The sequence below is a fragment of the Aquarana catesbeiana genome, linkage group LG07 (genome assembly GCF_042186555.1).
Source record: "Aquarana catesbeiana isolate 2022-GZ linkage group LG07, ASM4218655v1, whole genome shotgun sequence".
Taxonomy (NCBI): Eukaryota; Metazoa; Chordata; class Amphibia; order Anura; family Ranidae; genus Aquarana; species Aquarana catesbeiana.
Window position 1 is genome coordinate 305,884,602 of NC_133330.1, and position 13,298 is coordinate 305,897,899.

At 42.8% G+C, this 13,298-nt stretch overlaps 1 protein-coding gene across 2 annotated transcripts in view; it reads left to right on the forward strand.

Moving 5' to 3' along the window:
• TTLL7 (tubulin tyrosine ligase like 7) overlaps nucleotides 1–13,298 on the forward strand; it is a 302,305-nt gene that overhangs the window by 49,752 nt on the left and 239,255 nt on the right. Inside the window, exons 2-3 of one of the 2 annotated variants that reach the window (XM_073593653.1) lie at nucleotides 2,756–2,832; nucleotides 7,990–8,127. In XM_073593653.1, the coding sequence (XP_073449754.1) occupies nucleotides 2,808–2,832; nucleotides 7,990–8,127 (163 nt within the window). In that variant the 5' untranslated portion in view covers nucleotides 2,756–2,807. Of the gene's footprint in view, nucleotides 1–2,755; nucleotides 2,912–7,989; nucleotides 8,128–13,298 lie in introns of both variants that reach the window. The other variant, XM_073593652.1, reaches the window with a different exon arrangement.

The window sequence follows — 13,298 nt, forward strand, 5'->3', positions numbered from 1 at the left end:
TGTCAGTGGGAGGAATAGTGTCTCTTATGAGTGGGAGGAGTAGCACCCCAAGGGCCAGATAAAAGCAAACAAGGGGCCGCATCCGACCCCTGGGCCACAATTTGGAGACAACTGATCTAATGGCTTGCTTTTGTTGACCCAGAATTGACCTTAGTGTGTGTCTGTGTTATAGAAATGAGTTAGTGAGCTCAGGCAGAAACTGATATCATTGGCTTGGTGTCCTCCGTAAAGTGCGGTGGAATATGTTGCTATGATATAAAATAAAATGAAAGTTGTGTATGGGCACTTAAGATGAACGTTGTTACGAAGAATGATCTCAGAGCCCCCGGACTCTCTTGAACAGGACTTCCTAAGGTATTGATGTTTGTACTGCACTGCAGTCCTGCTCCATCCAATGGAACAGAGTGGCCTTCTGCCCGCTCTGGATTTATGACCGAACCTAGTCAATTAAAGAGGAGGTTTATGGGTGGGAAAAGGAAACTCGTCTTGTATCAGAGTAGCGTACTTGTTTCTTTAAGGTAGAATTGATTTTTTTTTATTGTGATAAAGGAGGAAGTGCATTCTTCCGGAATCACTTTGAAAGTCTGGAGAGAACAATTAAGGTGTGTTTACACTGTAAATACACCTTAATTGTTCTCTGAAGCCTTTCAAACTGATTCCAGAAGAATGCACTTCCTCCTCTATCACAGTAAAAAAAAAATCAATTCTATCTGAAAGAAACAAAGACGCTACCAGTGGCGGTGCGTCCATTAAGGGGACGCACGGGCGCTGCCCCCTCTCTCCAGCCACCCCCTCTGTGTAGTATGGATAGATTCATGCATTGCCTAAATCTATCCATGGGCGCTGTAGCCACCCCCTATTCAGGCGTCCGGCCCCATTTCGGCCGCCGGGCCTCTGAATTACAGCGGCGGGGGTGTTCTTGAAGCACCTTATTAGAGCCATAGGCTCTAATAGGCTTCAAAAAAGGTGACCTGCGAGCGCAATCCATTGGGCTTGCAGTCCACCCAGGTGTTTTAGCAAAGCAAATTAATATTTGCTTTGCTAACACAGAACCGCCTCTCAGCCAATCAGGAGGCACAGATGTAATATCGGTCAACTGATGAACTGGCTGAAGGCAGAGGTGATCCCATTGGCCACCTAGCAAAACAGGAAGAAGACGCGCACGGAAGACACAGGAGCCATCGCCGCGCTACCAGTCCCACAGCTTGCCGCCTGTCCCGCTGCCTGACCCACCACCACGATGGGGTAAGTGCTGGGCAGACAGCGGACAGGGGGGCACAGTGGCTGCATATTATTGGCACAGAGGCTACAATTGATGGGGCACAGTTGGCTGCATTTGCTGAGCATAGTGACTGCATATTATGGGCACCATGGCTGCAATTGATGGGCACGGTTGACTGCATCTGCTGGGCACAGTGGCTGCATATTATGGGCACAGAGGCTGCAATTGATGGGGCACAGTTGGCTGCATTTGTTTGGCACAGAGTTTGCATATGATGGGCACAGAGGCTGCATATTATGGGCACAGTTGGCAGCATATTATGGGCACAGTTGGCTACATATAATGGGCACATTTGGCTCCATATTATGGGCACATTTGGCTGCATATGATGGGCACAGTGACTGCATTTTCTGGGCACAATTGGCTGCATATGATGGGCACAGTGGCTGCATTTGATGGCACAGTGGCTGCAATTGATGGCACAATGTCTGCAATTGATGTTGTTTTTATTTCAGTATTTTCAGAATTTTTCAGTTCGTTTGCGCCCCCCCCCCCCCCCCCCCCCAGAAATTTTGAACACCAGCCGCCACTGATTTACACCATTAGCTTACTGTTTCCTTACATCCCAGCTACAGCTATGCATGGAGGAGAGCAGTTTAATGGGACCGTGGAAGGAAAGAAAACACCTGTGTAATTAAGCCCTGAAAGCAGAAGTCCCTCCTGGTCTAGTTCTGAGGCCTGGCAGCTTAAAGCGGAACTGAGTTGTATGCTTGTCTTCATCTAGAGGACTGGGAAAAGCAGTTTTACCTACCCAATCCTACACTTCCTGCAGGCTCCTCTGTGCTGCAAGACCAATCCCTGCAGCCTTTTCTCCTCTATTCTCTGGTGGTCATATGCTGCTGACATCATCAAGACAATTGCAGGACCCATAGGCCCTGCAGGAGGAACAGTCCACCTCTGGAGCATAGAGGAGTACGGTTTGTGGGGAAAACGGAGATCTGCTTATGGGGAGGTCCAGCTTGGTGCAGCAGCAGTAAACATTCAGAGTCCAGTTGCAGTAACAGAACTTTATTGAGGTTAGAGTCCAGTAAAGAACAACTACCTGGTGGGAAGACAACCCGACCGGGCACACTTATAGAGCGATGTAGAGAAGAGTAAGCTTCAGGGGTACCAACAGGGTCTGTCTTGAGGGGTGAAATCCGGCCTGGCCGGTCTGTACCCAAATCGGGAGGCTTCCAGGAAGGATGGCATGCCCCTGCTCATTCCCTTCTCATCTGGAACCTCTCCCTGCCACTAATTACTGTCCCTGACAGACGGGAGACCTATCCCTACACTTCACACATGCGAAATTCACATCAAGCCTTGGAGCCAGGGCCCTAAATAGACTCTTTAGCAAATTAAAAGTCATACAGTTATAATTTACTTCTAACCTACTGTAAATTGGGAGACTGGAACATGTGGCATCCATGGGAGCCACCAGCTACAGGTAAGCCACTGATTGAAGCCACTAACTCATGTTTTTTTTTTGTTTAGGTTTCACCTAAAGTAATCTTGTGATGCCATTTGGGAAATCTCCAGAGATGATATGACGAGCGGTTCATGTGAGCTGGGTACGGATGTCCACTGTGTCCCTTTGACTCTACATTTCCGTTTCACTGGCCATCATGCCATCCTTGCCTAATGAGTCTGGTACGACATCTTGTGTTTTTGCATTTCACTCATTTCAAACATTTTTGGCAGAAACATTCAATACTCGGCCTTGTTTATTATAGCATGCAAGGGGATCGACTTTTCCATAGAAACCAGGTTCTCTTTTCTCTCACTGGTTGCTATGGACATGCAGCCTTAATTTAGGTATCTATTTTAAAAATATAAGGCCCTTGTGTGATGTTTATGCTTGCATGTATTTATTTACTTCATTCAGCAAATTATGTGCCTAACCTGGGGAGCTTACAACCTAATTTACCCGTCACCATCATGCAGACACATATCAGCAACAAGTGCTGAACTTTAGTTGTCTTAAAACAACTGATGGTTAGCAGCCAAGTTGGCAAAAGTAGACAGACATACTGTACAGTAGGTAGGCATAGGATTGCTATCTGTTTGGTTTTGATTTATGTGGTTTGTATCATTGCTGCTTATTTAATTGCTATAAAGTGTGCTTGTTTTGCCCAATATGCATAGCAAACTTGACTTCATTTGAAACCATAGAAATACAGAAAGGCGGGTCAGAACAAAACAAGTCCAATATATTTTTAATTGTTGGTAAATAAGTCATATAAAAACAACTAATGCATTTCATGGGCGACACGTCTACCCCTTCATCAGGGCCCAACATCTATATTAGTATTGAAGTTTCCTCATGGAGTTACAATGTGACAATTGGTTGCTGAGTGGCAAACTGAAGACCTTGTATGTATCTCGGGCGAGACATACACTGAAGCGGCCAGGGCAGCAAAGTGTAGCAAAAAAGGTGGGACTTTAATTGAAGCTCGTGGTGACAAAATGAACTAAGTGGTGGACGATAAAAAATTGTTTAATATTGCATAAAAACATATTTAACCAACATAAAATTGCACATACATGAGGCTGCACCCATGACTAGGTGCCAGACTCTATAGTAGCAACAACTGGTAACAACATGTTTACAATCCTGTACAATAATGATAGAATTTTGGGGAGTCCACCAGTGTTCATAGAATGTAACAACATTTCAAAAGGTAGCAACTGCACAGTCAAAAGTTCTTAAATCCTTCATCGGTAGAAATGTAAAATCTTGCATAACATAATAGGTGTATAAATAGTTCACAACATCAAATAGCTCGACGTGTTTCGCGGCTTAAAGCCGCTCTTCAGGAGCAGATATGCGAATTGTCTGTAATAGAAAATACGTAGAAACTCAATAACACAGTTGGGGGAGTATGGGTAACCTTCCACCCAAAACCCGGGTAGGGCATGTAAACTTACTGGGTATGTACACCAGGACACAAGGCATCCAGGTCAGTGGGCCAGCCCATGGTCAGTAATGGGAACCGAGAGAGCGCGTCCAATAGCGGCAGGCAACACAGACAACGAACACAGCAGACCAACACTCCCAGGCTCACCTGGTGTGAAAAAATGAAAAAAACCTATAAGTGTGGGACAATGTGAACAAAACAGACACATGTGGATGTGAAAGTGAAAAAATGAGAATAAGAGGGGGAGGGGCAGAAAAGATGATTGGTGGTCAACCAGGGGTGAGGGTGAGAGACCATGGTGGAAGGTCAACACCAAAACGCCCAGTGTATGGGAGGGAGAGAGAGGGGGAGAAACTGGGTAGTGTACCTGATGGAAGGGAAAGGACGAACCATCCAACCAAAGTGTGGAGCCTATCTAGCAGGGAGCTCAGGGAGCACTGGAACACGCCAGGGCCGCTGCCCGCATATACTGCCGCCACGGACCCGCCCCCAACGTCACAACACGCGAGCGTAAGGGGAGGGGCATCCAGACGCCGACGCACAGGCAAAGGGTTGTCCGGCGGCCGGCGGCGGATTGTAACCTCCCACCGCTCGCGCAGATGGAAAGCAAACGCCGGAAGGGCCGCGTCGACAGACGCCGCACATCCGGCGTGCGTGTGTGACGTCGATGCGCAGTGGTAGCGTGGCCATCCCCCGAACGTCAGACGACGGGCGGGGGAAGGAGGGGCAATATTAAACAATTTTTTATCGTCCACCACTTAGTTCATTTTGTCACCATGAGCTTCAATTAAAGTCCCACCTTTTTTGCTACACTTTGCTGCCCTGGCCACTTCAGTGTATGTCTCGCCCTAGTTGACAGGGATGGAGGCACATGGTCCTACCCAGCCATACTAGCCTCATTTAAAGTCCCAACTTCCCAATCCCCCCCTTTTCCAACCTTGTATGTATCTCCCCTTCCCATCCCAGAACAGTTCTGCCGGAGAAATCAGAAGGTCCCAGCTGTCAGTTCGAGAGTCAGATTTTGCTGTGCATTTCAGGACAACAGCTCCTTTGTGAAGGAAGCCTGCAAACAGTGCTTACTGGCTCTAATCGTAAATACGTTGTAATGGTGTGGTTACTGTGGATTTTGTTAAGTGTTTATATGCTTGAATCTACATGTAACATCAGCTCCAGCAAACCTGCCATTGAACGCAGAATCAGATTGACAGCCCCAGAACATGTAACCTTAAAGTGGGCCTTGCAGTAAAATACTTGGTCCGCTTATTTTATCAGGGCCCCTTCCACTTTAAAAAACATCTTATGTTAGTAGTTCCAAAATGTACCTGCAGGTAAAAAAAAGTTAGATTTATACTTACTTTACCCCCTGTCTTCTGCCCGTGGCGCCTAGACAATAGTGATGTCACGCTCCTTCCTGGTAGATCTTGGGGAATATAAAGCAGCTGAAATCTCACAAGAAGAGGCTATTTAAACAGAGCAGGGGGTGAGATTTTGCCTTCCCTCCATTCCCCAGATATCATCCCAAAAAGAAGTGTCTTTGGGTATCCAAAGGCCTATGTGTGATGTTTATACTTGTATTTATTTACTTCATTTGTGAAGCCTGTTAAGAAAAAATCTTACTTTTTTCTTTACAGGCTTATTTTGTAACTAAAACATTAAAGCCTATATTTAGGTAAATCATAAATCAGCACAAGGGACAGTACTTACTTTTAATGCAAAGTCTCCTTTGTACTGGTGCCAGCTGTCATAATTAAAATCCAAACTCCTCTGCTCAGTTCCCCCAATATACCGCAGCTGTACTCTTCTGGTGCTGCAGAGGTTAATACAAATGCCAACTATGCCTGCCAGTCTGTTCTGCCCACCTCCACCATTTATAGAAGCTGGACTATAGCTTGCATGAAAGAAAAGTGATCTATGAATGGAGGATGGGCTGATGAATGAAGGGTCCCTCTCCTCAATTCATAGATCACTTTTCATCCATAGAAGCTATAGTACATCCTCTATGATTGGAGAAGGGGGCAGAAAGGGCAGGCTTAGTCCTGTGACAGGTCCAGTGCTCGTATTAGCATCTGCAGTACCTAAAGGCAGAGGGCTTGAGATTTCACCTAAGACAGCTGGCACCAGCACAAGGGACACTTCTCATTAAATTTAAGTACAGTAAAACCTTGGTTTGAGAGTAACTTGGTTTAAGAGCTTTTTGCAAGACAAGCAAAATTTTTGAATAAAATTTGACTTGATATACAAGCGACGTCTTGATATACAAGTAGCGTCATATCACAGCTGGGTATAAAAGAGAAGAGAGGCGCCTCTAAGTGTAGCAATATGTTTACATTTAATGAAGATACAACATTTAGCAGCTCACATGGTTTATGATTAAAACAGGCACATCTAAGTATTCAGGTATCCGGGGTAAAGCTGTCCACATAGACCATCCTCCACACCGCCATCGACGTCATCCCTTCCACTCTGCGCTCCACGAGCGGATCAAGTCTCGCTTTCAGATCGTTCTACTGCAGTGTAATCTTCCCGGTCACAATTGCAGACTGACAGCGTTGAGAGCCGGCGGTGCTGGGGATGATTTATGTGGCCAGATGTACCCCCGATGCCTGCATATTTAGATGGGCCTCTTTTAATTATCAACCATGTGAGTTGCTAAATGTTGTACCTTCATTAAATGTAACCATATTGCTACACTTAGAGGAACCTCTCTTCTCTTTTATACTCTGTAGCTCCTGCTTGATTTTGCTTCTAATCCTTGTGGAGGCCTCCATTTGTGGATGGACATTTTACGGTTACACAACCTGGTCACATTGCTTTAATCTTTTTATATGGACTATAAACTGAAGGACCTATGAATAAATGGTTGTGGAACGAATCATTTGAGTTTCCACTATTTCTTATGGGGAAATTTGCTTTGATATGCAAGTGCTTTGGATTACAAGCATGTATCTGGTACAAATTATGCTCGCAATTCAAGGTTTTACTGTACTGTCCCTTCTGCTAATTTTTTTTTCTTTTATAATTTACTTAAACTTATACTGATTTGCTAAATCTGGGGCAAAATCTGGGGCAGCTGTGCATGGTAGCCAATCAGCTTCTAACTTCAGCTTGCTCACCTAAAGAAAAGCTCCAGGCACTGCCAAAAAACGTAAAAGCCAGCAGCTACAAGTACTGTAGCTGCTGACTTTTAATATAAGGACACTTACCTGTACAGGGATCCAGCGATGTCCTCACCAGAGCTGATTCTTCAATCTTCAGGAACAGGTGCCGGCATCTCAAGTAAGGAAAACAGAAAGGGAAGCCTTGCAGCTTCACAGACAGTTTCCTACTGTGGATGTGTGAGCCGCACTGCGCCTTCCTAATGGTCCCATAGTCTTCTGGGACCTGTGATGTGTTCCAGAAGATTGCAGGGAAAGAAGGGGGAGGACAGGAAGTGAAAGCGGGTACCTGTCAAAACCAGGTACCCCCTCCCCCCAAAAAGTGCCAAATGTGGCAGAGGAGGGGGGAAGGAAGTAAATAATTGGAACTTCCCCTTTTGGGTAAAGTCCCGCTTTACGCTTTGACAGTAAAACCTGGAAGCTGATTGGTTGCTATGCAGGGCTGCCCCAAACTTTCACTCTCCAGTTTTAGTAAATCAATTCGAAGATGTACACCCTACTGCAAGGTCCGTTTTAAAAACAATTAAGCAATGGCAGCTCCCATATCTGTTCCATGTTCCCTTTAACTTGCACCTTTCAGTGGCTAAGTACCAGGTAATTGACATAATGGTTAAAAAATGAAAAAACTAACTGCATTTTATTTCTTGTTTGTAAGATCGCCATGCGTCATCCAGCTTGTCCTTAGGTTCAGCTTTGCCTTATCAGTCCAATGGCTCCAACAGGAGAAAGATCAGAAAGAAGAGGAAAAATGGAGCCATCACAGCAAACGTTTCTGGAACTAAATATGAGATCGGTAAGGGCATGTGGGTGTCACTTTTTTTCAGTCTGACTGTAGGCACGACTGGTAGTTGGACATAGTCATTCTCACCCAATATACCCTTGCTTAAAAAAAAAGCATGTACCCCCCCCAGGAGTCCATGTCAATGTAGTAATTGAAGACAGCTCCGTCTTCCGAGAAGGAAGCAATCTTTGGTCACATGATTGTATGCACTACAAGGTCCGTGGTTTCGAATATAAAGAGAAGAGCCAGGAATATTGGAACTATGTATTTATGGCTCACTAAGGGCCCTTTACACTGTTACATTTTAATGCATGTGTTCTGGTATATTAAAATACATATGTTATGGTTCCCCATAATGAAGATAGTATATGTTCCCATCTCAGCACTGCTGTGTAGTTTTCAAAAATACAACATGACTGTTTAATTCTGTGTTTTAGTGCATTGGAAGGGCCATGTTGATGCGTTGGCAACAGATATTAATCTTTTGCCGCTCACGTAAAGCATATTATTCTCTCTGGAGAAGAGACGCTTGAGAGGGGATATGATTTCAATTTACAAATACCGGACTGGTGACCCCACAATAGGGATAAAACTTTTTCGCAGAAGAGAGTTTACCAAGACTCGTGGCCACTCATTAAAATTAGAAGAAAAGAGGTTTAACCTTAAACTACGTAGAGGGTTCTTTACTGTAAGAGCGGCAAGGATGTGGAATTCCCTTCCACAGGCGGTGGTCTCAGCGGGGAGCATTGATAGCTTCAAGAAACTATTAGATAAGCACCTGAATGACCACAACATACAGGGATATACAATGCAATACTGACACATAATCACACACATAGGTTGGACTTGATGGACTTGTGTCTTTTTTCAACCTCACCTACTATGTAACTATATACTTCTATAGGCGGCAGAGGTTTCTGTGTTGAGAGCACGCTCTCTGACAGCTCAAGACAGATCTCAGTCTTTATTAATGACCAAAGGAAAAACAACAGGAAAGGCGCCTCTTAGTAAACTGTATATTTAATGTTATATAAGCATTAAAAACACTCACATTAAAAACTTAGATAGTCCGGCATGGGGAGTTCAGTATAGTCATACAGGATTGCGTCCTCCTATGTCCGCAGTCTTATTCCTCTATTGCTGACGGCTGGTCCGTGTGGTGGAAGCTTCCGGTATCAGTGTTAATCCAGAACGAGGCTTGGGCACCGCCGAGTAGTCAATTGGGAGGCTGGGACGCTGGAACGCACATCCAAAGTATGTGCTGTACTGCCGTAAGGCGACGCGTTTCAGAGCATGCGCACTCGAGCGCGCTCCTTTCTCAAGCTAGGGAATACAGGAAACTGCAGCCTATTTAAGTGCTCTAAAGGCACCGCCACCTAATGGATATGGTTGTAATTACATAGGAAATACAGATGATGTTACAAAAGAAGGGGCCAGACGGAAAGATCTATATGTTTGTATTAAAAATAGGTATTATGTGCCTACTAATTATTGGTATAAAACATTAATATGTATGTAATGATATTGATATGCTTACTATCACTGCTTGTGGCAAATATATAAATAAATAAATACATCTATTTAAAATAAACTGTAGTGGTGCTGAGCTAAATATTTGTAATTTAATAAACCATGTATATGTGCAATATATACAAATAAATAGTATTATTATGGGCACATTTATGCACAATGGCACTATCTGATAGAATAATACTAATGAAAATTAATAATAAATTAAATAAAAATCATTATTATAAAATAAATTAAAATTGGAGCATATATATATACATATTATTATAAAATGGTACTTTATGTTAGAATGAACCTCAATTACTAATGGGGGGGGCCTATTAGATATATATTAGATATATGGAGAGGTTATGGCAGAATTCTTACTTCATAGATATATATTAATATTCACTCTAAGTCAGTATTATTATAGGATGGTGGATATCTCTAATTCTTCGTTAATTCCACCAGGATTTAGTGCATCTAAAGAATAAATCCAGAAGGTTTCTCTTTCACATAATCTGTGAAATCTTTCAGCTATGGGTAAATTTTTTGGCATTTGTTCAATAACCCATACCTCGAGACCTTCAGTGGAATTGGCATGGTGTTCACAGAAATGGCGGGGGACACTATGTTTGTCCCTCCCACCTTCTATTTTTCTTCTATGTTCCCCGAATCTTTGCCTAAGTGGGCGTATCGTGCGCCCCACATAGATAAGATTGCATGGGCAACTTAGGCCATAAACTACAAACTCCGAACCACAATTGTAGAAATTGTCAAGTAAATAGGTTTTCCCTTTTGTGGTGAATTGTTTTTTCTCATCCCCCCACCAAATCACCCAAAGCTCAATTGCTGAATAAACTCAATTTATTTTATAACCGTTCACAATCTGATTCCATCAATAACATGTCCAATGCTATTCCTAAAGTCGCTTCTACAATACATAATCCTATGCAGACAATAGAAATGGATATTTCTATCCCAATAGATAAATCTAGTCATAAAAAAACTCCAAATACTACCAATACTGTTACCATACCCAATGCAGATAGTACCAGACCTCCCTCCAGAACCCTACCCTCCACCCAATCAGCATCAGATACCTCCTCCATTCATCCCCAATCCGCTTCACAAACTATGACCAATATACCTATCACGTTTGGCTCCCTTAACACACTAGATAATCCATCTTTTTTATCCATAAACCCCTCTCCAGCCACCCAACTAAAAAGAAAATTCACCGGAGAGGCTGCAGAGGGGGAAGAAACAGAAATAGAAATAGAAGCACAAGCAATCAACAACCGAAAACGGTCAAAATCTTCAATCTGTCCCAACACACCCTATCCCCAGCCGAAGTCTCCTTGCTAAACCGTGGCCTAAATTTCTCTCCATCCAATAGACCAGACCCATTTATCCTGTTCAAAGATTTGAATAGATATATCAGAAACCTAACACTGCAGAGATTTTTTCAAATCAAAAATGCAAAAGACAATAAAAATAATACTAACAGTCCTTGTCTGATAAGTACTACAGATCCCCCATTAGAAACCCAAGAATTTAATTTTGAGGCAGAAATGATCGAGATGCTTGAGCATCTCTATCATGACGATTCACTTACAGGATTAGACCTTTTTACCCAACATCTTCATACTTCTCCACCAGTCCAACATTCTGGATTAAAACCTAAATCAATTTTTTACCCATATCAATCAAAAGGCCCACACCTCACCACATTCTATAATATGGTATTCTCAGACCTAAAAAAGATGTGTGGTCAAGGTGAAATAAGTTCCACCACTCTTGGCAGTCTCACTACAAAAGAAAAACTGGCCCTAAAAGCACTAACAGATAACACTGATTTAATCATAAAAACTGCTGACAAAGGTGGGGGAATCGTAATTCAAAATAGATCAGATTATATAAAAGAAGCAGAACGTTTACTTGCAGATAGTACTACCTACCAAAAGCTACGGTCTGATCCACTACCAGAATTCCAAAATGATATAAATCTTCTTATCAATGGAGCTATCCAATCAGACATCATTGATAAGAATGAGGCATCCTTCTTACGGAGGGATTATTACCGCACTCCATACTTTTATCATATACCCAAGGTTCATAAAGACCAGACCAATCCCCCAGGAAGGCCCATAATCGCTGCCATGGACAGCATTACTTCTGGCCTATCCAAATATATTGATCACCATCTGCAGCCCCTAGCTCAGGGACTGCAGTCGTACATCCGAGATGGAACCCATCTATTGGAATTATTAAAACCATATAGATGGGAGGATCAATATATTTGGTTATCACTAGACGTGAACTCATTGTATACGTCTATTCCTCACACCTTTGGAATATTAGCCCTCAATCATTTTCTATCCCAGGACCCATATATGAGCAACAAACAGGCCTCGTTTATCTTGGATTGTGCCAAATATTGTTTAACTCACAATTATTTTTCATTCAATGAACAGTATTATCTACAAATTCAGGGGACAGCTATGGGGGCCAACTTTGCGCCCTCATATGCTAATCTAGCAATGGGATTATGGGAATACAGATATATTTGGCAAAACAATCCGTTTTTCAGGCACCTCATTTTTTACGGTCGTTACATAGACGACATTATTATTATTTGGGATGGTCCAGCTGATGTTGTTAACAAGTTTGTGGCTCACTGCAATAATAATCCACATGGCCTGAGTTTCACTCATGTCATGGATAAAGAGAGATTAGCTTTTCTTGACCTTGACCTTTTTCACGTTGGCAATGAGATACACGCAAGGAACTTCTTCAAACCTACGGCAGGAAATTCCTTGCTGCATTACAAAAGTTGCCACTACGAAAAATGGAAAAATAATATTCCAAAAGGGCAATTTTGCCGACTACGGAGGAACTGTACACAAACGTCTGACTATATAGAACAAAGCCATCTGCTAAGAAAAAAACTTAAAGACAAAGGGTACCCAGAGTCATTGGTTGACCAAGCACAAAAATATTATTTGCAACCCATACCTGTTACCCAACATCAAAATGAAAACACATCCAATTTATCAGGACGTTTCATTACTAGGTTTCACACAAAATTCTCCAAAATGGAAGCAATATTTAGAAAACATTGGCCCATCCTCCTCGAGGACCCATATCTCAAACCAGTCCTACCCAATTATCCGAAAATCACTTATAAAAAAGCCCCTAATATAAAAAACCGAATAGGACCCAGCAAATTAAAGTCCATCAAAGAAACCGCACCAGCACAGGCCCACATGATTCCTCTCAAGGGCATGTTCCAATGTAGAAAAGCCATGTGCAAAACGTGTATGTTTGTCAAACATGGGAAAAAACAATTCACCACAAAAGGGAAAACCTATTTACTTGACAATTTCTACAATTGTGGTTCGGAGTTTGTAGTTTATGGCCTAAGTTGCCCATGCAATCTTATCTATGTGGGGCGCACGATACGCCCACTTAGGCAAAGATTCGGGGAACATAGAAGAAAAATAGAAGGTGGGAGGGACAAACATAGTGTCCCCCGCCATTTCTGTGAACACCATGCCAATTCCACTGAAGGTCTCGAGGTATGGGTTATTGAACAAATGCCAAAAAATGTACCCATAGCTGAAAGATTTCACAGATTATGTGAAAGAGAAACCTTCTGGATTTATTCTTTA